We start from the raw sequence: 25,520 nt of genomic DNA, 5'->3' as shown, positions 1-25,520 counted from the left end.
ACAGGGACCATTAAGAGTTGTCCGGGGGGAAATTAAGGAGCAGGGGGGAGGATGATCAGGGAAACACATTTATAGTAAGACATGCTGTATTGCAGCAATGTTCCCGAAGAAATCATCCACAACAAGTGTTCTCCTTCAATGTAAGTGTCTTTTATACTTCCGAAACTCCCCTTTTTAGTACTGTAAGTGCTCACATTCATATCTCCCCATTGTGGGACTAATAAAGGTTTATCTTATCTTAACTATATCATATTTCATTTCAAACGAATACGAATAAATGCTTCACAAGTCAATCATGATGATGATTATTCCCTGTTGCTGAGAACCCCTCTGCCTCTTTGGGTTTCTTTGGAACATTTAAACGAGAAATGCATCCTTTATAATAAACTTTTCATTTTAAAAAGTAACAAATAAGCAGTTACATTGTTCATCTTCGGGTGCAACTACTGTACTCATGCTGTGGGACTGTAGCATGGAAATACAGTTTAATTAGTGAAATGTGGTTATTATGTACATATTCTCATTATTTGTATTCAATTAAAATTGTTATTCTTTTGCCTATTATTCTCTTGTCTCCATCCATTCTTACAATCTTCTGGCGTAACCAGTGGGATCAAGTAAGTTTCATTTTATCCAATCTCTTATCTTTGAATCCACCGATTAAGAATAAACTGAAAAGCAAAAAATCTGCTCTAGCCTTATAGAATTATAACAAAAATTATAAAGCCTACAAACACACGAATATTTTTCTCTGTGCTGTTGCATGTTCCTCCTGCACGGTCCCTCAGATCCAGACCATGAGAGGGCGTGGTCACATGTACAAGGTATCCGCCCACAAAGTCCACGCGTCCCTGTCACTGAGCCTCAAACCTCGTGTAGCAAAAGGGCGCTGAATACAACTGCAGCAGCCCTTCAACACGCAGCAGCCACCTGCAGGCAGGCAGCGAGGCGGTGGCTTTAAATGGTGAGCAGAGGAGCGGCCATGACCTGGTATGAGTTCTATATTATTATAATAATAGTTATAGGATTATTAGGATGCTGATGATTATTGTTGTTGTTGTTATTATTATTAATATTATTATATAATTGGGCCTAATTCTATCTCATTAATCTAAACTTGTTATTCTGCTATAACAAATGCTCATGGCTTATGAAATATGTGTGCCAGTATTTCATGTAATGTTTTCTGAGGTTGAATAATGGGATTTCCCCACCAGGTTGAAAATTACTTATAAAACCACAGTTGTTTTGATTGTCACACGTGAATGTTTGCATGAGATTATATGATAGTGAGATGTGTATATAATCTGTTTACTATACATATATATCTGTTTCTATATATTCCTTATACTTCGTACATTGTTGTACAGTCATTACTAAAGTAAAATACAATCAGCTGAGACGCAGAGAAGCAATGTAAAGTCCAGTTTGGCCCAGTGTCTGGCACCAGTGGTCTCCAGCTTTTTTGACTTCTCACCGTAAACGCTGCTCTGTTGAAACGCCTGTCTCGTCTAATCTGTCGTCCTGTCTCTGTCTGCAGCTAATGAGCCAGAGTGTGAGAAAGTCTGACCAGGGAAATTCTCACTGCAGCTCACGGATGACTGGCTCGCGGTGGGAGAGACACTGCGGCTGCGCGCTGACACGAGACGTCTCACCCATGTCTCCAAGAGAAGACAGAAGAATCAAGGTGAACTTTAGGATGAGATGATAGAAATGACTGAATTCGTCACCTGCAGTTTCATGCTTTTGTTATTATGACGTTTGAATTTCTTTCAAATGCAAGACACTGTGTAACTATGAAATCAACAATAAAAATGATGAACTCTTTAGGTATACATCAGGCTAAAAAAAAGATTTATGTCCGCCTGAAAACTAAGATTTGGTTTTAATTCTCTCCAACATTTAGCCTATGCTCAGTTATTAAAATGTGTTTATTAAATATATTCCAATAGCATGACAGAGACATAGGCAATTTAAACATGACATGCTGAATATGCTCATGAACAGAAATCAAATGGAATTTACAATCAATGTGTTATAGGAATTTGATCTTTATAGCGAAGAAAAACACCATTTATTATGAAATTTGAAAAGTAAAATCTGTTGCAGTTTACGTATCAAATTTCTACAAAAGGCCTATAATCCTTGTGCCTTATTCATCTGCATAGTAGACGTATGTGAGAGTATAGTCCTTGCAACCAGGGCCAGATGTTTTGATGTAATACAGCTGCAGTGTTTATGTATTCCATATAACAACAATTCTTGAAATGCTTTGACTTAATGTAATCCAGTTTTATCGTCCTATGTCTAAAGCAATGTTGGCAAAATGTATAAGAGTCAGTGTCTGTTTAATTTCAAATGTTAAATGCATCCTGTACAAAATCCTCCACAGGCCACGTGCTTTCAGGTTTTTGATGGTTTTTCTGATTATTTAAGGCAGACAGAAAGAAAGAAAGAAAGAAAGAAAGAAAGAAAGAAAGAAAGAAAGAAAGAAAGAAGGAAAGAAAGAAAGAAAGAAAGAAAGAAAGACAGAGGATTGGAGGATAGCAGGGTGCAGATAGATGAATAAAGAAATGTCCTCTCTTTGTGTGTTTGTCTTCTTTCAGCATTTTAATAAAGTTAACATTGCCTGGTGTCTTTTTTTTACAATATTAAAAATGAATATTAAATGTTTCATGTGAAGCTGGTGTGTTGTTCGTATTGAATATTAAACATAAAGGTGCAGACTTGTTTCTCTCTGGTTCCACATAGAATGACAGACTCTTCCTTGCACGCGCCCAGGTTTAGTCAAGCGAAAGCAATTACTCCACGGCACGCGCCAACCAGCTGAGCCGTTGCAGATACACGGACGCGAGGAACTGCTCTATAACTACAAACCTTACAATAAACACAGAAATATATTTGTATTATATCTTTATTTACTATTAGAATTGTTATTATTAAAATTGTTATTAATATTATTGTTGTTATTATTAAAGGAAGCATTGGGCTGCAGTGTTTACAGACGCGCACTGCTAAATGATTCGTTCTAAAGCCTGCAGGGTTATTGGGGACTTTTCTCCTGTTTGTATTCCAGTGTTATTTAATGTGGTCGCGGGTCACACAGGGTCTCAAACACACCATGCAGTTTGCCGCAGGTTAAATAAGCAGCATGGAATTGAGCAGAGGATGTGTCCTCATTTGAATGTTCCCGCGCAGCAGCAGATGTGACCATACAATAGATGGGGCCCACGCGCTGAATGGCTGAGCCCAATTTGAATAACTGTCGCACGTCTGACGCGTGCACGGAGAATCCCAGCTTTCCCAGGCTCCGTGGAAGAGCCGTTGGCAGCCCCTTTTCCACTTGAATGGGGATTTAGCTTTTCTCATTGCGTCAAGTTGTGGGAGCTTCTTTGAAGGAGCCTGGGAAAGAGTCCGGTTCACCTCCACATGATTAAACCCTGTGTTAGAGCCTTTATTGTACAGAGCTGTTGCTGCAGGCTGCAGCTGCTAACAACATGTCTGCTGCAGGCTGCGTTTAATGCCGGGACCTCAATAAGGAAACAGGCCAACATGGACAATTAAGCATGCATTTAAAAATACAGTGCAATTATATAGAAAAAATGCTAGTCTATACAAATTTCAAATTTAGAGTAGCCTCGTGTCAATGTGTCATTAGGATTTTAAACTGTGGGTGTAGCCTATATTTTTCCTAAACGAAAAATCACAATGATTATTCAAACAAATTCACAAAGGGATATATACTATATATAAGCTGGGAGACATATACACTGTATATATCCATATATTTACTAACCCTAACCAATTTATAAACTCAAGTTGTGGGTAGCCTACTGAAAACTAAATGCAGCATCTATAAGCTATAGCTTTATTATTGTATTGTTATAATAAATAATAAATAATAAATAATAAATAATAAATAATAAATAATAAATAATAAATAATAAATAATAAATAATAAATAATAAATAATAAATAATAAATAATAAATAATAAATAATAATGGGCTGATAAAGGCGGTGTATAGGCCTTCTAGAACTCCTGTGAAGGTATATAAAGGTATTGACAGAGTCCCCTAATTCGTGTCACAGAGTACTTATTGTCCATTTCCTTTGGGGAATTGTACCATTATTAGACAAGAATGCTCGTGGGAATCCCCCACGGTGTCTATGACAGTTGGACTTGTGCAACAGATGGGCCGAGGTGGCACGCGTCGAGCACGAGACTCGCCCTTAACCCCCCTCCCCCCTCCACCCTACAGCCCCAGCCCCGGCTCCGCAGCACACACACTCACACACACACACACTGACACACACACACACGAGGCCTCTGAGCGGAAAAATCAATCAACCTAATCTGACAGTGAAAGAGGCACAACGTGCCGAAACTGCTGTGAGGCTCTTAATAAGCCTTATTACTATTATATCAGTTCTCACATTATAACATGAAAATATCAAATATGTAAAAAAATGATATTGGCCTATAATAAAGGCCAATACAAGTGTACTGTTTTGAATTTAAACAACCCTCCTATTTCAATATTTAGCCCATGTAAGACTTATAGGAGCATTGGAAATAGGCAACAATAATAAAAATAAATCATGATGGTCGTTGATCAGATGGTTAATGTGCTGACGCGTGTGCGACGGTTTACAGTGATTTAAAGAGGCCAACACAAAGTGACGATAACCTGACACCTGCACACCTCTGCAGGTAGCGCTACCTTGCAGAATATGAACCTTTCCTGCCACCGTTTGGTGGTTCAAAGTATTGCAGTTCTCCACAACGTCAGGTTCATCATAATGGAATATGATGCCTCCCTGTGTTTTAAATCGATATGAACAGTGTAACTGACACGTTGTTAAGGTTTGGACTTTCTTCCACAAACACAGACACACAATGATGGTAAGCACCAATATTATCCTCAAAACATAACCCACAAATCCAGAGCAAAATATTTATAATGCAAATCAGCCCCACTCAGAGTAGTGGTATCATGAATCTGTTATGTCAATATGCTTTAACGTGCAAGCAGTGATTACTGTGGTTAATTTGAGGTACTTTATGGTTGGTACACACCGTAAACAGCTTTTGAAGGCTAACATTGCTATTGGATATTAATGGTTAATCTGCAGTAGGCCTACTATAGTTGCCAGATAAAACGTAGTGGACTGTTACCCATATTCTATTTCCATCTGAGAATTAGAAATATAAGGTTAAATAAAGTCAAATGGAAGTACTTATTACTCGTATTAAAACTAATTGAGTGTGCTATTCCCAACACCGCACTAATCATCATATAAAATTGCTCTTGTAATCTTACATTTTCATTATTGATGACACACAGAACTAGCTCTTGTTGTTATCCAGTCTTCACGCTGTAATTAAGTGAAATGGTTTATCATGAATCAATCAAATTGTATTTGTATAGCCCATATTCACAAATCACAATTTGTCTCATAGGGCTTTAACAAGGTGTGACATCCTCTGCCCTTAACCCTCAAGAGGAGTAAGGAAAAACTGCTAAAAAACCCTTTTAACAGGGTAAAAAGAAGGTAGAAACCTCAGAGAGAGCCACAGAAGTGCAATAGATGCCGCGTGTAATGGAGAACATCAGAATTTAAAATAACAAATAACAAAACATCAGAATTTAAAATAACAAATAAATAAATAGGTTCTATTATAAACTCTGAATGTATTGTGACACATTGGCTCAGCATAAATATATAATAGTGATTTGTTTGTATAGCTACAATGCAGGGCAGCACAGATGGATCATAATAAACTGGGGGGAAAAACACATGCTAAATAGATTTAAGGCTACAGTTTTACAATAGACCACCAGATGGACCTGTACAGGCTGCAAACATAATGCTGCTTTCATGGACATATATAATTAATGCCAGGAAGCCTGCATACAAACCACAGACATGTGTTTGAAAGGTTAATTGCCAAATGAGTATTCAGCCGTTGGTCTAATTGACTTGACGCCCACCACCGCAGTTGTGTAACTTGTGTATATTCTCAGGTTTTAAGTCGTCGCACTGCGCCTTTAACTTCTGAGCCGATTTCCCAGGGAGCAACAACCTGTACTCGGCTCAGCGATCCTCCCCCTGATGGATTATTTAGCAGGCGCTCAGTCCCATGTCGCCATCTGCCAGAAGAAGAAAAACACTGCGGAATATTCTCCAGATCGTAAACTGTTATCCGGAAGCAAACGGGGTAAACAAACCAGTTTTATTTTAAAAAAGGCGCTTTAGTGAAACACAGAGCAACAGGTGTTCAGCATCCTGCGTGCGTAAAATAGACAAGAAGCGGATTACTGACCCACATCGTCCGGTACAAACATTGACATCAGGTTAGTTTATCACTGAGATAAATAGGAGTGAACTGAGCTTTACTTCAACATGTGAAAAAAACACGTGTCATTTGCTTAAAAGCTGCAGCTCTTGAATGGAATCGGATCTTGCTTTGCGCATTTGGCTCTGGAAGGATGCGGGGCGATAATTGAGCTTCCCCTTCAAAGTTAACAGACTGGAAATCAACTACAACCTAGTGAGTACGATGCTGATCACATCCACGCGGTGAAGCTGACCGGGATCGACCCTCGCTGAGCAGAAGGGACGAGTGGTGCACGGCATCATGGTGCTGGAGGGGGACCGGGCGCTGCTCGCCGCCAGGCAGGGCGACGTGCAGGCTCTCAAAGCGCAGCTCGCGGCCAAAGCGCTGAGCGGCGACGTGAAGGATGTTCTGGGGGCTTCGCCGGTCCACCACGCAGCCCGGGCCGGAAGACTCGCCTGCCTGCGGTACCTGGTGGAGGAGGCAGGACTGCCGGGCAACTGCCTGGCCAACAACGGGGCGAGCCCGGCGCATGACGCAGCAGCCACGGGCAACCTGGCCTGCTTGCAGTGGCTGCTGACCCAGGGTGGATGTCGGCCAGAGGTGAGTGAGCGTTGAAGTGTGGCAGACAGCAGCCTCCTGCCATTTCTCTAATGTGAGGCCTGCGTGTCAAACCTTCTCTCACCCAGTTCCTCTCCAGGTGAACCCATGTGGGGCTGGACAGGTCCAACTGGGGTTCAGTGGATCTGGGGCATATTCTCATTAATGTCAGTGTACTGTCATGTTTCAAATATAGATTACAAGTGTTTCCCTGACAGAGATTCCAATTTGGACGTAAAAAGGTCCTGATACAATATTTAGATCATCATCACACGATGAACCCATAAAATCCAAATGGCAGATTCACTCATATCTTCTTCTCATAGAAGAGGAGCCAAAGCACAGTAAACCTTTAAATGTGAACTGGCTAAATATTATGTTTCACACACACTCTTTTTGTGTCTGTTTAATGAGGCATTTGGCAATAAATGTGCTTTTAACCTGTTCATGACGCTTAACAATAGTTCTGTAAAACCAGAATCAATTTATCTTTAACTGGTGATAGGTTATTGGTCTGATTCTAACAAAAGATACGTTTTCATCCAATATGTTGGCAATGGCAAATCTACACTGCCTCATGTTCCCATGGTAATGAAACATATGCAAAACTGGATTTGCAAATCTGAGAGACCTTTACAATTACCTCACTTCCATGGGGCTGCTGGTAGTGAGATGAGACGTTTTCACACCAGGGAAGGAAAGCAGCACGCACTTTGAAGGAGTCTCAGGAGGAGCTGAAGTACAGTTTTATTGTTCTTAATGCTTAATGATTAACGTTTATTATTATTACACAGCCATTATAGTCTGTTGTGACCAATATGTTGTTTTTCTTTAGAAACAGAATAACAGATCCATCTCAGTCGGCCATTTTCAGTGTCTGCTTATACTATACAAGTTATGCTGTAGCGTATCTGTAGTGAGGAAACCCATGAAGGCATGTAGACACCATGCACCCAGCCAGTTAGGTCAGATTCGTCCCTCAGACTGTGTTGGTTCTGAGGCAACAGTGCTAAGCCACTACACTGATGCTTATTATGCCTCCTCTTCTTCAAAAAATGATTTAGACCAACACACAAGGCACAGAAGCACCACACCTGAGCTGGTGCGGCACTTGATCTGACCTGTAGTCATCTATGATTCTAAATTTAAAACACAGAGTAATAAGAGCTCCGTCATCTACTTACTGTCTCCATTACTTTTGAGGACTGCTTGACAGAGCACTGAAGAGCAACAAAGAGCCCCCCCCCCACGCCAACATCTAACTGATAAGATACTTGGCTGACATTTAGTAAAACCTATCAATTACCACTCGCAGTGCCATTTACATACTGTAGCTTCCACTTTTCACTATTATGTTTCTGCGCTCTGATGCCAATTCTGTCTGATTTGAATGTTCATGTGTTCCATTCCACTGCTTCAGACTGCAACTTTAGATCATTTGATAAGACTCCAGTGTTCATACACATGCAAATGCTTTTAAAGATATTTTTGCTTAAAGGTTCAGGTTTGGATAAGACTATGATCTGGGCCACTTTAGTTGCCACAGGTGTAATCATTGCAGCTTTAGATGTGTCAGGGCTCCACACCCAGTCAGCAGGGTATGGTCAAAATCCAAACCAGAAGCCAGAGTGTACCTTGGACACTGTTTATACCATCCAACTTGAACACTTAAGTTTCTTATCAAGAATGTGGTTTGTGTGTGTGTGTGTGTGTGTGTAATTTTCACAAACAAGGTATTATTGTACACAAGCTAAGTACAGACTTACATACTTGCTTAAAAATATACCTTCGTAAGTTGTGCAGGTTCCTTACACATTTACCAACTTTCATCAGCTTTTGCTTGTAAATATTTGTATGTTTGTGTATTAACCTTCTAATTGCATGAGAAATGCTTTCAGTATTCACTGTTTTAGCAGTTTTTATACGTCACCTCATCTGCAGGACTAAGTTACTGCATGATCCGTTGCACTATCTTTATTTTGCATTTGTTCATATATTTATTCTGTAGCATTTTAAATGTATCCATACTAATCATCTATTTACCAACCCCTGAATTTCAAATGAAAATGCTAACTTGTTTGAGTAAATCTTTCTGTTTGCTTTATAGGACAAGGACAGCTCTGGGGCCACTGTTCTCCATCTTGCATCTCGCTTCAGTCACAACGAGATCACTGATTGGCTGCTGAAGAGTTGTGAGGTGGACCCCGGGGCCTCCACCGACACGGGCGCCGTACCTGTTCACTATGCTGCTGCCAAGGGAGACCTGCCGTCTCTGCGACTGTTATTGGGGCACAGCCCAAAGTAAGAGCCACATGGTTTTGTCTGTAAAGCGGCCTGTATGCTTCCTGTCACTGTGCTCTTGTTGCTGTTGACTAACAGTGATTTGATTCTGTAACATATGACACTTGGTTAGAACACAATCTCATAAAGGGTGTTGAGTCTTTTTTTAATTTAAATATCTTTTTCAAATGACGTGTGAGATTTAACACACAAGACATAGTGGTGGTCACTTCATGATGGCCACTTTCCATTTAACGTATCGGTATTCAAATCTGTATCTTGAAGGTAGTTTCTTGTATCACCTTGTTATTCCCATTCTATAAAGAGGTTGTGAATTCCTAAATTGAAATGAAAATCTGAAGGACTTGTCATGTTACCTGTTTAACAGACATGAAAACATTTGGATAAAAAATCCAAACCAATATGGCAGCATATCACAATTATATATATTACACATAGCCTACAAAAAGATTTAAAGCTAAACTTTCATAATCCATGACTATTATTCAGGATTTTTTTCTCTCTCTGTCTTTCTCGGCAGCCATGAAGCACTTTTGATCCTTGAAAACTTCTCTTGGAGTGCATCCACACTTCAGATTCTAAACTGTTGACATTTTGGGAGTCTGATATTGATAAATCAGCTCCCATGTCTTTTCAAATTATTCACCAAATAATTTAGGACTGATTCAGGCACAGCCAGAGTACTACTGCAACTCATGATCATTTCCATTATCGATTAATCAGAAACGTTGAAAAAGCAAACCCTCATATTTGAGAACCTGTAAACAACACGTGGCATGTTTTCCTGAAAAATAATTTCTTTCTATCAGTCTCTTTAATAGTATTTAGGAGTGTTTATGTGATTATATATGTGATATTTACCTATGCCAAAAGGAGATTATGTTTTCATCTGTATGTGTTTATTTGGTAGTTAGCAGGATTATGCAAAAACGACTCAAACCAATTTCCATGAAATTTAGTGGAAGCTTGGAGCATGATCCAAGGAAGAACCCATTACATTTTGGTGCAGATCCAGGTTAGGGGGCGGGATTTTTGAGGGACTGGGATTCTTCCACATTTTATTGATAAAAAAAACAACAAAAAAACAGGGATATATGGGGGACTGATATTTATGAGTGTGAGCTTTTTAGTGCAGACCCAAATAATAATCCGGATTTAGTGAATTTCACTGTGGTTTCATAACAGGACTGTTGGGCCTTGGTGGAGGTATGCACTCTACTGAGTGACATTCTAGTTTTATGGCGTGTTTCTGTGCACCTCGACGAAGAGCATCCTTAATCAGTGCAGTAGCAGACCCACCACTACCTTACAGAGATACACCCCACCCAATATGGAACACATAATCTAATGGGTGAGGTGTAAAGAGGACTGAATCGCCTTTTTTGGGAAGCAGTACTAATCCCAAGATAAGCACAAACTGACAGCACAACTCTCCATGCAGCACTCTACAAAGAGGCCAGGTGTAAAGTCCCCTCATTCTCTTTCTCAACCAGAGATTGGTTTGGATCGTATTAAGATGTGTAATGATCATGAATGATGACGCAATTTATGTGCTGAGTTGGCAGCTTAAAGGTCTCAGTATTAAACGGTGGTTACACAACTGGAACCGAATGCGTGTGAAGATAATTTAACTGTATTGTTCGGAGTATTATGAGAAAAGTGCCAGTGGAAAAGCACCTTGGCCAGATTTGTTACACGCCAGCATCACTGAGCCACCAGCTGAGATATATGTGCCACGTTGACAATATGGGCTGCAGCTTTGATTGACAGCCTATTATCAGATCACCGTGAATACATATATTTGTAAAACTAATATTCAAAGGGATCTGTGCCGCCATTGCCAAGTAGGTGAGCATGTTAATGAATTGTTAAATATCTCATCTCAGCACCATATACACTATATGTATATTCTGTAGCAGCACATATTACTGTGGTCTAATAGTAATATGTTTAAGCAGTTACAGACACTGGAGTAAACACTTGTGAGAAAAGGTGTTAGCTGTGTTAAGTAGTTGTGTTTTGACATTTGTTAATTGTTGCATTGCACTACAAAGAACAAAATGCTTTTTACTGACACATACAGCAAGTTAGGAGATAGGGTTCAGTGTGTTGCTCAGGGGCTTCTCGGCAGAGAGAGTAGTAGTAAAAAACTTGTATTCTTTTTTATTTTACTTTATTACTATTGTGTTGAATTGTTCTGACTCTATTGGGCTTGTCCGGGCACTAGTACACGTTCTGCACCTCCAATATTGTCTAGTTGCACCCCAGACAGGTGCGTAGCTGCTGAAAATTTAATGAGTCTCAGGGACACGGTAGCACCCTGATAGCTGGGTCCCATTCACTCTTCTCCACCCCCCCACCCCCCAATGCTGTTTACCGCTGTCTCCATGGTGACACACAGTAGTGCCAAGCGGCGATAAGATAATGAGGGAAACAAATCCATTTGAATAGATGGATAGTGGCTTTTCTCAGACATTGTGTGGAATGGAACTTTGCAGCAGCGAGATAGCATTGTTGTCTCAGTCTTTATTACAAGACACAAATTTGTATCAGCGAGTTTTAGGGGGTAATTGGAGAGCTCAGTTTGTTCTACTTCACGAGGACAATATGACCCCTTTGTTACATCATCGCTTCAGTAACTGGCCGCCTAATGATGACAACATGGTGAGAGTGTTGCTGCACAGAGGTAATAGTACATACACCAACACTTCACAGTTAACATAAACAACATCCACTACATTTCCACTGCCAGTATTAGGACATTTTGTTGAGGGGTGGAGCATGACCCGAGGTCAAATTTAAGTTTTCGAGCGGATCCAGGGTTTTGCTTCACCTTCTTCAACGCTGTGATATAGGGCATTTGGCAATATTGTAGAATTCTCAGAGAAGTCCTACTTCGGGGGACCGATATTTATGAGTGTGTGCAATTTCGTGCAGATCCCAAAAAATAAACAGATCTAACAAATTAAAATGTGGGGACTGTTGGGCCTTGGCGGAGTTGTAAGTTCGGACATTTTTTGTCACTATTTATCGTAACACAACCTGAAACACTGAGAATCCTTTGCTCAAGATCTCAAGCCTCCAACTAGGCCTTGACTAGGAAAGACAAATAGAGGTCTGGAGGCTGGTTTGAAGGTTAAGGCTAAATATGTTTAGCTAAAAAAAACAGTTTAAAGCAATTTGGATTATTAGTGAGTATTACAAATGTGACAAACAACAAATGTGTTCTCTTTTGACTGTCATGCCGACAAAAGTCCTGTGTGAATTGAAGACAAACACATAGAGGAGACGTCTTATCATAAAACTGCTGCACTACTTTAACTGCCTGCAATTTTCTCCATTATGCAACCTGTTCCTTTGTTTTAAGATTAGAGGAACACAGATGTGGCTTTGTCTCCACATGTTTTAGTGTTCATCAGATTTATTACCCACGTCTGAATCGGTACGTCGTTTGCACATTCATCCCGGTGAAGCAAAAACCAACAGGCTCATGTGCTGTGCCTCTGCTGATAACGAGTTAGTACACAAAAGACTGTATGGATGAGAGGGAGAGAGAGAGAGAGAGAGGGAGAGAGGGAGGGAGGTGGGGGAGACTACAGACAGGTTACGCAATCAGCTGGTAAAGATCTTTGGCCAAGCCATAATTCCAACATGCAGTTGAGAAGAGAAGGATTTCATTAGGATATTCTAAAACACTGGTTCCCAAATTAGGGTTAGGGATCCCTTGGGGTATCACAAGTCACAGAGGGGGAGTCCTGAAAGGAATTAAGTTAAACAAAAACATTTGAAAACCTGATAAAAATAGTATTTAGTATAATAGTACATAGTATTTCTATGTAACATCATACCTTGCAAAAAAAGAATCATCCACCTGGTCATCATCAAGCTCTAGCGTTCACATGGATAAGAAAACACAGTTACAGCAAAAGTACCAAAATGTCTGAATGTTGACATGACAAATTAAATCAATTAATATGACGTCTCTGAAGGTTGTTCATATGATGATTAGAATGAAAATGTGGATGGACTGATTCTTAGGCTCAGTTACTGCCCTGTCTCACTTCAAGCTGCTGAAATGATTTCTTAACGTGACGTGTAAGTAGCACCTTTTGATACATGGAGAGTAAAGGGTAAATAGGAGAGCAGGGGTTTTCATTATTGGCTGAGTTGCACCTATTTTCTTCGGCATTAATCTTCTTAATAACTTCTTGGTACAAGTTGGATCAAACCCCTCTCTGTTCTGTTTTACAACCGGAAGGTTTAAACTGAGGAAATGAAACACAAGGTTGTATTTTCACATGCCTTTGGGCAAAGAGCCCACAGTATTACAAGTGCATACTTTGTAGGAGCATTATTAAGTTAATTGTCGAGTTAAATCCTTAGATGTGCACTCTTAAAGTGAAGGATCACATGATCACACGAACACGAGAATTTTCTATCTAGTTTTGATTATGTGTTTCGGTGGGAGATAAAACAAAGCCCTGAAGTGGCCACATAAAACATCCCTATTGTGTAGCCTTCTTGTTTTGGGACACTGTTGTCAATAACTGCATCTAAAAGAAAATATAGACCCAAGTTGTGTGCGTTATGTCAATAAATGTCCATGTTGGAATAAATAAAACCCTTTACGTCCTACAGAAGCCACTGAGGTCACATACTAAAATACAGTGTATACATTTTCAGGTTTTCATTATTTAGACACAAAGGTAACGCACCTTTATCAGGCCAGAAGACCATTAGTGTGACATCAATTACTTCACCTGTAATGAAGATAACCCTGTTCTTTGTTACCATGTACATAGGGGATGGGAGGAGACAGTGTACAGATAATTACTCATTGGAACTGAACTGGATATATATCGAATGTCTGCTACTTCAGAGTGTGTTGTTTTTTCTTTGAGTGGCAATGTGACGGACGCTTGGCGCCCCCTCATATGTGTCGTCACACAAGGCTAACCTCTTTCTTGGCTCTTTGAAATCTACACCTGTTCTCCAACAGCGCTCCTTTAGTGGCGTGTTCAAGCCTCGAGACTTTGGAGAGTAATGACAAAGGTAGTGTTGTCAACCGCCCATCCATCTATCTTGTATCGATCTATAGACTCAACTTTATCAGTGTCACAACATTTGTGGTTTGGTTGATAGTCAAATACAAGCTTCTCTCCTCCACAGACCCCAGTGCACAGATGAACTTCAGCCCACTTTGGTTACAGCCATAAATAATTTACATGTCTGCCCACTTCCTGATGACAGAACCGCAGTTTACTGCCCTCTCTTATTTTGAAACAGAACTTTTACCTTTATTTATCCCAAAGACAAACCTGAGCCATAGATTTATTTGACAACTTATCTGTTACACCTAAAACTTCCACAGTTTTTCTGGTCGAGGATAAAACCTGAGAGATGGTCCACAAAAAGAAGCAGCCTCAAATGTAAGATTTGGACCAGGAACAAATAATGAACCTCATGTTTTAGTTTTAATTCGGGGTCTCTAGTCTTCAGGGTTGGCCTTGAGCCACATCCTTGTGAGAGAAAGCTTAGCAGGATCATGTTTGTGTCGACAGGATCCACCCACCCTGCCTCCCATTTCTCTCAACTTCTCTACTCCTCCTCTTCACCAACTCAGTCTGTCTTGGCCACTGGCAAACCTGCGTTAAGCACATGGCAAGTCAGGCAAAGCCAGTGGAGTGATAATCCTCTTAGGAGACTCATTGCTCATTTGTCAGTATCCAAATAAAGCATGACCTTATGGGATTTAGAGGGGAAGCACAAATTCACTCCCTGACCTCCCGCTGTGACTGAAAAGATCTGGGACAAGGAGGAAAATACGCATTAGATGTGCTTTTTCACAAGAGGCGGGGCGAAGGGCCTTTGAAAATAAAAGGGGAGAAGGATTTGTCTCAGTATTACTGCTGTCTGGTCTCAAAATAGTTGTCTGTTGACATTGTAAAAGCTGTTTTCCTGTTACCTGTCACCTGTTGCCTACAGACTACATCTAAACCTTCAAATACATTAAACATGTAAAATTGTTTAAAAACAACTACTCTGAATTTTCTTAAAGTGCAGCATCCACACTGAAATTTGCCGACAGCAGAAAAATGGCTGAATTTAAATTATAAAATGATTATAAATAAGTGACATAATGGGCACGTTAGTGAAGGTGACTGTTTCCAGGCACGACACCATCAGTAGAATGTTTGGTTTGTTTTAAAGGACCTTGTGTAATGGTTTTGCATCTAATTTAAATGTTGGATTGACATTTGAAACTCAGGTTGTCCCCTAGTTTACAAAGCCTGAAAGAAAATATCGCTGGAAGAAATCCATGCTGTGATTCTATTTGCCTTTTTTGCAAGAATGGGTCTGTGAATGAAACTAGTTCCACCGGACATCACCAGTCTGTCCTGTTTGTACACTGATCATCACGCAATTTAAATCCCAGTGAGCTGCATGGGAGTGTAACTTCCCATTTCTGGATGTCAGTAGATCTTAAATGTTAAATCTGGCTTATGTGTTGAAGACGTGAATGCACAGTTAACTTTATATTTGTTTATGCCCAATAAGTGACAAAAGGAGGAAAGCCTGTGAGAAACAACCTCCATAATATAGAAATCTGTTTATTTATTTATTTACCTTTCCATTTTATTTTCCCTGCAGTGTTGTCAACTCCAAAACTAAGAATGGTGCCACGCCGCTCTACCTGGCCTGCCAGGAGGGTCATCTAGAGGTCGTCCAATACCTGGTGAAGGATTGCGGAGCCAATCCAAGCATCAGAGCCAATGATGGGATGACATCACTGCACGCTGCTGCCCAAATGGGCCACAACACGGTCATCGTCTGGCTGGTACGACACTACAAATCTTGTAAACAAACGCAGAATGCATTTGTTTTGTCCTTCATTCTATTATACTAAATCTGATGCAAGGCAAATAAACTCATCAATTAAAATGACATTGTAATTTATGTTTTGTTAATAATACTGAGTTCTAGTCTTCAGTCTTTGTATTTATTATTATTTTGTGTCCAAATGACTCTTCATTAACATCAGAACTACTTTGTTTCAACATGATTGAACTGAAGTGGTTCTTGGGCTCCTGAGTCATGGAAACAAAATATCTCTAATGACACAAGCAACAACGTTCCTCCAACAATCTCAAGTAACTGCTCCTCACCTGTAGAGTCAGGACAGTAAAATATCTTGATTGATTGATTGTCTGAAGCAATTCAGAAAAAGCCTCAGATATGTACTGCAAGTGATGCTGCAGTTTTGAACCCTTCAGCCTTTTTCCTATTCTACATACATCCTTTACTTCATCATTCCTTTAAATATGTACAGAATTCCTTTTGTTGAATATGACTGTAACTTAGGTCATTATTCTCCCTCCATTAGATGAGTTTCACAGAGATCAGCCTGACGGACAAGGACAGCGACGGGGCCACGGCCATGCACTTTGCAGCCAGTCGTGGTCATGCGAAGGTGCTCAGCTGGCTGCTGCTGCACGGAGGAGATATAGTCACCGACAGCTGGGGAGGGACCCCGCTTCACGATGCGGCAGAGAACGGTGAACTGGAGGTGTGTGGTTGCATTGTGTATAATAAGTCACCACAGAAACGGGCTACGTGATTTTAATAAAGTGAAGATTTGCCATGTGTTCTAGATGATTTATATTAAACACAGTATGTTAGTCAAACTATTCATAATTCACACGTAGAGCTGATCTCTTCAGTTGTATCATTATTTCATCAATTATTTCTACAAACCCAATCAATACATAAGAAATGTAATAAATTGGCACGATAATATTGGAATATAAAGGCTTTCTATAGATGTATGATTTCATTTGCCAGGTAGATTTTACTTGGACGGTGTCAACTACTTTCCTGAACAATATTCACAGAGGTTGTGTCAGAGCGTTATGATTCGGACTGAGTTTCACACTTGACCATCTGTTTTGAATGAAAGGCCTCTACCTTATGGTTTTGCTCCCACTCCAACCTAATACTTTGACTAATGTTTTGTTGTATCAAATTCTGGTCAGCTCAACTGTTTGTTTCAGCTCAAGCTTGAAACGAACACTTTAAACTATTTCCAAGTTTGTGTTCATCAAAAAGCGATGATTTGTGTTACAAGAGATGAAAGTTTAACCCATCATTAAAGGCTATGGAAGTAAAATGTTACAGTCATATTCCGAGTCTGCTTTTAGGGAGGATATTTAGTCACCCATGATCTGCTATAGTTTATGAGTAATCAGCTCCACACATGATCATTGAGGTTGTGGTGACTAATTCAAATGTTGTGTAGAACAGGATTCATATTCTTCCCATTTTTCTCTCACTTTGTCTGTTCCTGTGTCACATCACCGCCCAGTGCTGTCAGATCCTCGTGGTGAACGGTGTGGACCTGGGCATCAGGGACCAGGACGGCTTCTCAGCAGCAGACCTGGCCGAGTACAACGGCCACTCCCAGTGTGCCAAGTATCTGCGCACTGTGGAGAACATGGTAAGAGACACAGCGATGCCACGCTGCAGTGTGAGGATCATTTTAACTGCACAAATATATAATGTTATATATTATTTCTTCATAAACAAGTAAGTTGTACATTAAGCGCAGTTGTATAGTTGATCCCAGCAGCTTAAATACACACTTATATCCTGAAATCAGGGATTTCAGCAGATTTATGTGCTGCTTTTCATTTATAAATTCCCTGATCTTTCCCAGCCTCAGGGTCGGGACCCCTTATGGGGACCTAAGAGAAATCTGAGGGGTGACATGACTAAAGTGACATGAGAGAAAACTATATAATTAGTTTTCTTTCACAGCTTTTCTTAAATTTTTACTGTTTTTGTCAAATAGATATTTTCACCTTCTTCAGGCCTTTAAAATCGGTGCTGACAAAAGGAGGTTGAACTAATTACACTAAAACTATAAGATATGACAGGGGAGTCATGAGCAGACTGATTCATTTCACAAGTCAAGAAGGCTGCAAACCAGTGCTTCAGTTATTACAATGTTTGTTAAATAATCAGACACTGGTTAAGTTCTCATTAAACTCAGAGACACATGTCTTACCAATGTGCTTTATGCACTTTCTGTTACTAATTGGTCCATTGGGAGCTCAACTCTATCAAAACAAGACATTATTTGTTCTAGAAAATCCAGGAGGTATAAATGCTGCCTTGTTTGTTCCATAAGTAGCACAAATACCTAGAGTCTCCACTTCATCCAACTCTGCATGAAATTAAAAGTATCATAGCTGCTACTGTGACATTTGATGAACACACTGTAGTCAATATTCTGCATATTAAGTTAACATTTGGATTTAAATATCCTAATAACTAACTTGGAACATATCATCTTGAAAAACACTGAGCCAATGTGTGTCTTGACTGACATCAGGTTTTCTCAGCTAATTGCAACAGTTACACATGAGATACAGAGGCCTCCATAGCTTCAACCCAGTGAAATCCCCAAGAGGCTCAGGGAAATAATAACTCCTGCACACTGCACTGTCTCTGGTGTGCAAGAAACCCTGCCCCCACTTCTGTTCTTCCCAGAGGGGACATTCAGCCAACTGAGTCCTGCACTGTGGGAAAAGCAAAAGGGCCCCTGAGTCTTTCTGATCAGCTGTGAGACATTTCATTAGTGTGCAGTAATTAAACTCATAAAGCTGTTCTCCTCGTGTAACTCTTCAGGGACTGAGAGGAGGTGGGCTGGGAATTTGTGAATGAAAAAGATTATTTATATTGATAATAATTCATTTCTATTGAGCAGCACTCTGTTGCCACAGAGTAAGAAGGTTCCCGGTTTGAATCCTGGTTCGGCCGGGGTCTTTCATGTGTACGAGTTTGGATGTTCTCCCCATGTTTTCATGAGTTTCTAAGGGCACTCCGTCTTCCTCCCACAGTCCGAAGACTGATACTGATTAGTGTGAAGTAGACTCTAATTGCCCTGCTGTGTGAATGTGAGTGTGAATGGTTGTTTGTCTCTGTATGATGGCCCTGTGATACACTGGCCCCAATGTCAGCTGGGATTCGCTCCAGCTCCTCCTGTGACCCTCAAAGGATAAGTAGTATAGATAGGGGAAGGATAATTACTTCTATAATAGCCGTAAAAGCAACTCAATTAAAAAGAACCAGACATATTTTTATAATGAGGAATTAATTGAGAATAAACAGATGTTTTTGTAGTTTGTATTAATGTGTAAATCATATCCACTCACATCCTCTGACAGAGTGTTGAGCACCGTGTTTTGTCCCGGGACCCCTCGGCCGACCTCGAGTACAAGCAGCCGGACTCGGGCCTCTCGTCCCCGAACACGACCATGCCCCCTGCCAGCCAGGTGGCCCACTTTGACATCAGTTCACCCTCCAGCTCCCTGTCCAACTACGACTCAGCCAGCTCCAGCCAGTCCAGCACCGGGGAGAAGAGGAGCAGCCTAACAGCGTCTCGAGGGCCGCCGGCTCAGCTGAACACAGTCGCACACACAGGTCGGAAACCTTTTACACTTAAGACTAGAACAGGTGAACCAACACGGTGACTGGAAACACACTTTGCACAATGTTTTTCATTTCGATTGATCGGTTAAAATGAAATGCTGATCTCAATAGTAAAAGTAAAAAAATGTTATGTTATGTGAAAAAAGCTTTTCAATCATAAATCCTCACTGGCTGTTTGTTGCATGCCTCAGCTATTAACTGAAGCAGAGCTAACAACATGCAGCAGATTTGTTTCCAATTGTTCCAGGTCACAGGTGCATGATATACTGGTGCTGCACCCTAGTGGTCTGTTAAGGTTTGTTAAGGATGGAGAGGTGGACAAACCGTGTAACTCACATTTCTCACTCGAGTGTGAAAATGGAATGGAGTAAACGTTAAGCCATTTACTTAATGCTCTCAGTTGTTTAACATTTTTGTGTTCCTGTAATAAAACTCAGTCAGGTCTACTGTAAACATGCCAACATGGACCGTGTCTTTTCACAGGTGCATCCGAGTCGGCCATTTCAGACATGCAGGCATACATGGACATGCTAAACCCAGACATTGGCTCTGACGTGCTCAAAAAGGGTGAAATACCGGCCAATCCCACCACGAAGGCCCCGCCACCGCCGACCTATCCACCCCCACCTCCCCCACTGTGTCCTCCACCGCCACCCCCGCCTCCGGGCTACCCAGCACCCCAGCCCCCTCAGGAGCCGTCGTCAGCAGAGTTCCTGAAGGTGAAGAGCAACCTGCGGCATGTGGAGGGTAATGCCAACAAGAAAGAGGTAAGGTGGTGGTGAGCTCCTACATGGATGCAAGAGGTGAAGCTGTTTATGTGTTGAGCATCAGAGCTGTGCAAAGATTTTCTTGTCTCAGTTGCATTTTTTTTGGGGGATCACTGGTAGTTCTTTGTCCATCAAACAGATGCACTGTACAGAGGAAGATTTGTAATATAATGAGGAAGTGTTTCCTGGTCTTTCTCATATGGGATGATGCATGTCACCTGACAGCATATATTTAGTAGGCTTAGGTAGTAACTTAAATATGCACACATTCATTTATTAAAATTCTAGATATCTAAAGAATTAACATGAGTGGAATGGAACAATCCTAAACAAGCAGAGGAAGCATGGTGTTCGGGATAAATTGGCCCTTGATGCCATATTCCCTTGTGTCTAATAAGCTGGGCTGTTGCTCTGATGTGTAACAATGTGCTTTGTCTGGGTGCCCACAATGATGTTATTGTGTTAGCATAGTTAACGAGGCTAACGAGGATGCTCATTACCGTGACAGGCCTCTGGGTTGACACACAAAGGTTGTGGTGATGGGTTCGATCTTAATTCCAGTAATTAATCTGAATCTGGCCACGGATCACTCAGATCGCTGTGTATAAAGAGCCGACCAGGAGGAGCAATTAAAACTCAACAATAGTTTTGGGTGATGCGTCTTGTCGTTCAGTGCTGCTGTAAACTACTTTCAAACTGGATGTGAAGTTGTAATTCTAATTGAATTGAAGGACAACTAATCTGAGGGATCACTTTCACCTCATGAAGGATTTATTCTCTGATTGTTACCGTGTGACATCTGTCCAACCCAATTGCTGTATAGCTTCAGCCGAACACAACACAAGATAAAGATGAGAGATATTTTTGGGCTAAGTTTTAAATCCTAAGTGTTTTATTTTAATTACTTTGAAAACAGAAGAAAATAATAGTTTGAAATGATTTGTCTGTCTTTGTATGTAGTAAATGTCAAATGCCACATCCCTAAAAGCAGCCGTGTTAAAGTTTGTCAGTAAAGTATAATTTTCCTGGCACACTGCCAGGGGCTTGTGAAAAGTTTCACAGTCATCCATGATTTATGGGTATTCACTGTTGACATGGTGTACATATTTTCAATTAATATTTTTCTAAGATATTTATTTTGTGTAAGCCTTTCACATAACTAAGTAGAAGGGAAGAAATAGGCTATACGAAATTATACCAAAGGACATAAAGTATGTGGGGGTGGTTGGGGATAAAAAACTATTTTCTATCTTGTAGGGGGTCGTTGGCTGAGAAAAAATAGAGACTCTCTGCAACAAAACGTTGGGTAGCAGCAGATCCAGCTGATTTGCAGGAGAAAGTCATTTGTTCAGACAAAACAGAGGCTGTATGTATAGATCTGCCATGCAAAGTGGGCCTCGAGCTGTTAAAGTCCACCAGCAGTGACAGTGTCCTAGTGTGTGCACGCATGCTCCATCAGCTACGTGGGAGAGACTTTAATTAGTGCCGCCCCCTCTCCTCTCTGTACCCAGGTGACCGACACAGGGCGCGCCCTCATTAACATTTTAACTCAGAGGAACACGCGCGCGCAGACACACACAATCAAGATCAGTGTGTGCTATATACATTGGGAAAAACAATCTGCCTTGGGCGCCATAGTAACAGGGAACAGTAACCTCATCCAGGGACAACGTAGATCAGATAGATCAATCTCACAGCCTGCAGGTATATTGTAGTGTGCATCTCTTATTGATTCATTAAAAAGGACAGAGTAGTTAAACTGTTGAATGATGGTTTAAGTTAAATAAGTAAGAAGTGTTTTGTTTGTTTCTCTCCTCATTTGCCATCTGTATTAGCTTTGACTAAAGTCAAATGTTTCCTGTGGTGCAGCTGACAAAATGGCTTTACCACATATAATTTATTCCTTAAATCTATTGTAGTCCCTCCAGAAAACTTGGACTGTAATAAGCATACTTTCAACCATTTAATAATATAACATAATAATCCTAACGTGTGAGATTTGTGCGCAGCGGGCCATGGTGAGGGCAGCACCAGGAAATTTGTGTTTTGCATAAGAGGCATTGGGCAGGGTTGGGGAGTGGTTTGTCCGAGGGCTCCTGGTGACATCATTGTCACTGCTGTGGACAGCCGGATTGGTTATTGATGAGGCCTGTGCGTAAAGTGAGAGGGCAGGTAGAGTGACAGGTGTAGCGCTGAGGTGGTGACCACTGCTCTCGCTGCTCTGCTGAGCGGAAGGCTCTGTCCGGAGAGAGCCACAGGGGAGGATTTCTAACGCTAAGGTAAGATGTTAAGAGGAATAAAAAGCTTTGTTTTTCACTAGAGGCGAAAGTGATGTAGAGGAAGAAGATGCAGTAAACATTACAAGTTTATTAGCAAACCTTTGGCTTATCTCTGTTCTGTTTGAGTTGCTATACGGCTACTTGTGTTGCATCTGTCGTTTTTAATTGTCTGCTTTATCTCTGTTTTGATTGTTGAATTGTAATTACTCTAACAGTCTACCTGTTATAGCATAACTATTGTAATCTGAGGCTTTTGCAACACCGCATGCAAACGTAACTGAACCATGTCAAGCGGTAACCAGGCTAAATGATGTCTCATGTTCCATACAAAAACTGTGTAAGAACAAATATTTAACATTGACTTTATGATGACAGACAGGTCCACATAATGGAGGGAAGGCTTGTCTGTGTGTGTACGTCTGTGTGGGGGATGGGAAGGTGCCGCTAATATGCTTTGTGCATTTGCTATTGTCGGCCCTCCTCCCCGGAGGATGACAATAAAACCATCTGAAGCGCTCCCCTGCTCACATTGCCCTCCCTCCTGATGAGTGCTGAGGGACCATTTCTTTGACAGCAGACATGAGTCAACAAAACTAACACTGGTTGATAAGAACTCAGAACACGACACCACAAAAGGAGGAGAGGTCAGGGGTCAGCTGTCAATTATTTCCCACTGACGTTCACGCCAGACACCTGCTTGATGTCTGAGCCTCTCGATTTCGTGACAAGTTATGACAGCCATTCACGATTGAAGATGTAAATGAACTTACGTGAGATTTGAAAGTCAAAGTAACTTTACATTTTCTTACGCTGACTATGTAAGCACACTTGTAGTTGACAGTTTTGAAGGTTACTCTTTCAAAATATACTGTAAAATGGGGCTTTTTTTACATTTACACATAGTTTTGTGATATATATTGTTAGGGAAAGTAATTCCTTGGGAAATGGTTTCATGCAAAGTTTATTTGCAGGGAACCCGGAAATATTTAAGGTCAGATCTAACAGCAGCGAACAGTACAGACTCCACCTTGACAGAAATTTTATATTCATTCTAGATGTCAGCGCCAAGTAAGAGTGCTCAACTAAAACAGCCGAGTTAACGACCTCTGACCCCGCTCTGTGGACAGAGGGGTCTCTCTTACATCGGACCTAAAGCTGCATGTGTGTAGTCTTAACATGAAACATGCTACTTTTTTGACTTGAACTGAATCAAAGCCTTGTTCGCTTATTCAAATAAAGCTGCTTTGGTCACACGAGAGAGCTAATCCAACAAAACCCACTAAGAATATTTCACAGTGTGGTTTCACAATAAAAGGTTCACCACAAAAGCAACATTCAATCCATAGAAATCCATTTCCCACTTTTTTATGATTCTGTTCGCTTGTCAAAGATGTCTTATAAATATTATATATTTTTTAGAAATAAATACAGGATGAACTATATATTACTGAATAAAATGTAACTACTGTTCAAATTTAACACCCTATTTCCTGTAAAAAATAAATGTACTACATTGTGCGTAGTCATTTTACCTTGGGTTGTAAATAAGAAATATCAATGATTAATCTGCTGTTTTGATTGTGGATCCAAAACCCTCAAAAATTGACATGAGACATATAATTCCTGTGAATCCTCACATTTCAGAAGCTGGAACCAGGGAGATAATCAAACATCAAAATGTATAATAATTCATTGGATTGATGTCTTTACACAAATCTCTTTCAAAGAATTTTTGAGATAACTGGGGGGGGAAATGGATAAAATACAGACTAGGTAGAGCCAAAGCCTTTTAAAGTCATGTATAACTCTCTTTTAACGTTTGTTATCTTTATCTCTTTAGCAGCTCACCACTGGAGAAAACCACGAGAAGCTGCGGCGTGTGGATTCAAACAGGAAATCAAGGAGCTTCAGCAAGCAGCCCAGTACTGGGGACTACTACAAGACCCTGGGCAGCGACACCACAGAGCCCCGCGGGAGCAAAAGCATGGCGCCCAATGAAGAGGTATGAAAGATCTCTAGCACAGCATCAGGTTCATTAAGTTAAGTAAGTACAGTGGCATTGAAAACTATGGGTACGTCTGGTCAAAGATTATGTAACTGTGAGAAGCTAAAGATGACCCAAATTCCTAGAGGTGTAAAGTTAAGGGTGATGCTTTATTTTAATATTTACATTACAGTTTAAAAATAACAACTAAAGCAAAAGTGGTCAGTACTGAGATTCACCCACTTTCACAGAAGCTAAGAAGCTAAGAGTCTTTCAGTTCTTTGGAGGATTTTTCTTCTGGTCTTTCTTCATAAAGCCTGAGATTCTTGGTCCAACACGCACTGCTCCTTTTGAAGTCGATCCATACATTTTGGATAATGTTTAGGTCTGTGGACTTTGAGGTCAATGACAAAACCTTCAGCTTGTGCCTCTTGAAGTCATATTGTGGATTTATAGGTGTAGTTAGGATCATTTCCCTGTTGTAGAAGCCAAGCTGCTTGTTTCATCTTCAGATTTTTGCAGATCTGTGATGTTAACTTCCAGAAATGGCTGGTATTTAATTGAATCAATTCTTTAAACGCTCCTTATGACACAGGCTGTAACCAAACCCTGTCAGATCCAGTCTCATGCTAAACAAGTGGAAAGGTGTTATTTTCATGAAACTCTGCCCCCTTCTTTCTCCATCTTACATTTGCTAGTTGTGGCCAAAAAACGTCTAGCTTAATTTCATCATTTCCAAAATACATCAGGCTGGTTTAG

General features: G+C 40.6%; 1 protein-coding gene across 5 annotated transcripts in view; it reads left to right on the top strand.

The window, feature by feature from the left end:
- Nucleotides 1–6,081: 6,081 nt before the first annotated feature.
- espn (espin) overlaps nt 6,082–25,520 on the top strand; it is a 40,439-nt gene continuing 21,000 nt past the window's right edge. For 2 of the 5 annotated variants that reach the window (XM_034590911.1, XM_034590910.1), the window contains exons 1-8: nt 6,082–6,942; nt 9,047–9,240; nt 15,892–16,078; nt 16,625–16,807; nt 17,603–17,734; nt 19,467–19,722; nt 20,215–20,498; nt 24,618–24,779. In XM_034590911.1, coding sequence (XP_034446802.1) covers nt 6,643–6,942; nt 9,047–9,240; nt 15,892–16,078; nt 16,625–16,807; nt 17,603–17,734; nt 19,467–19,722; nt 20,215–20,498; nt 24,618–24,779 — 1,698 coding nt within the window. In that variant the 5' untranslated portion in view covers nt 6,082–6,642. The remainder of the gene's footprint in view (nt 6,943–9,046; nt 9,241–15,891; nt 16,079–16,624; nt 16,808–17,602; nt 17,735–19,466; nt 19,723–20,214; nt 20,499–24,617; nt 24,780–25,520) is intronic. The other 3 variants (XM_034590909.1, XM_034590908.1, XM_034590912.1) reach the window with 3 other exon arrangements.

The sequence above is a fragment of the Hippoglossus hippoglossus genome, chromosome 7 (assembly GCF_009819705.1).
Source record: "Hippoglossus hippoglossus isolate fHipHip1 chromosome 7, fHipHip1.pri, whole genome shotgun sequence".
In the NCBI taxonomy this organism is placed as follows: domain Eukaryota; kingdom Metazoa; phylum Chordata; class Actinopteri; order Pleuronectiformes; family Pleuronectidae; genus Hippoglossus; species Hippoglossus hippoglossus.
The sequence above is the reverse complement of the archived record's forward strand: the minus strand, read 5'-3'. Positions and strand labels throughout refer to the sequence as shown.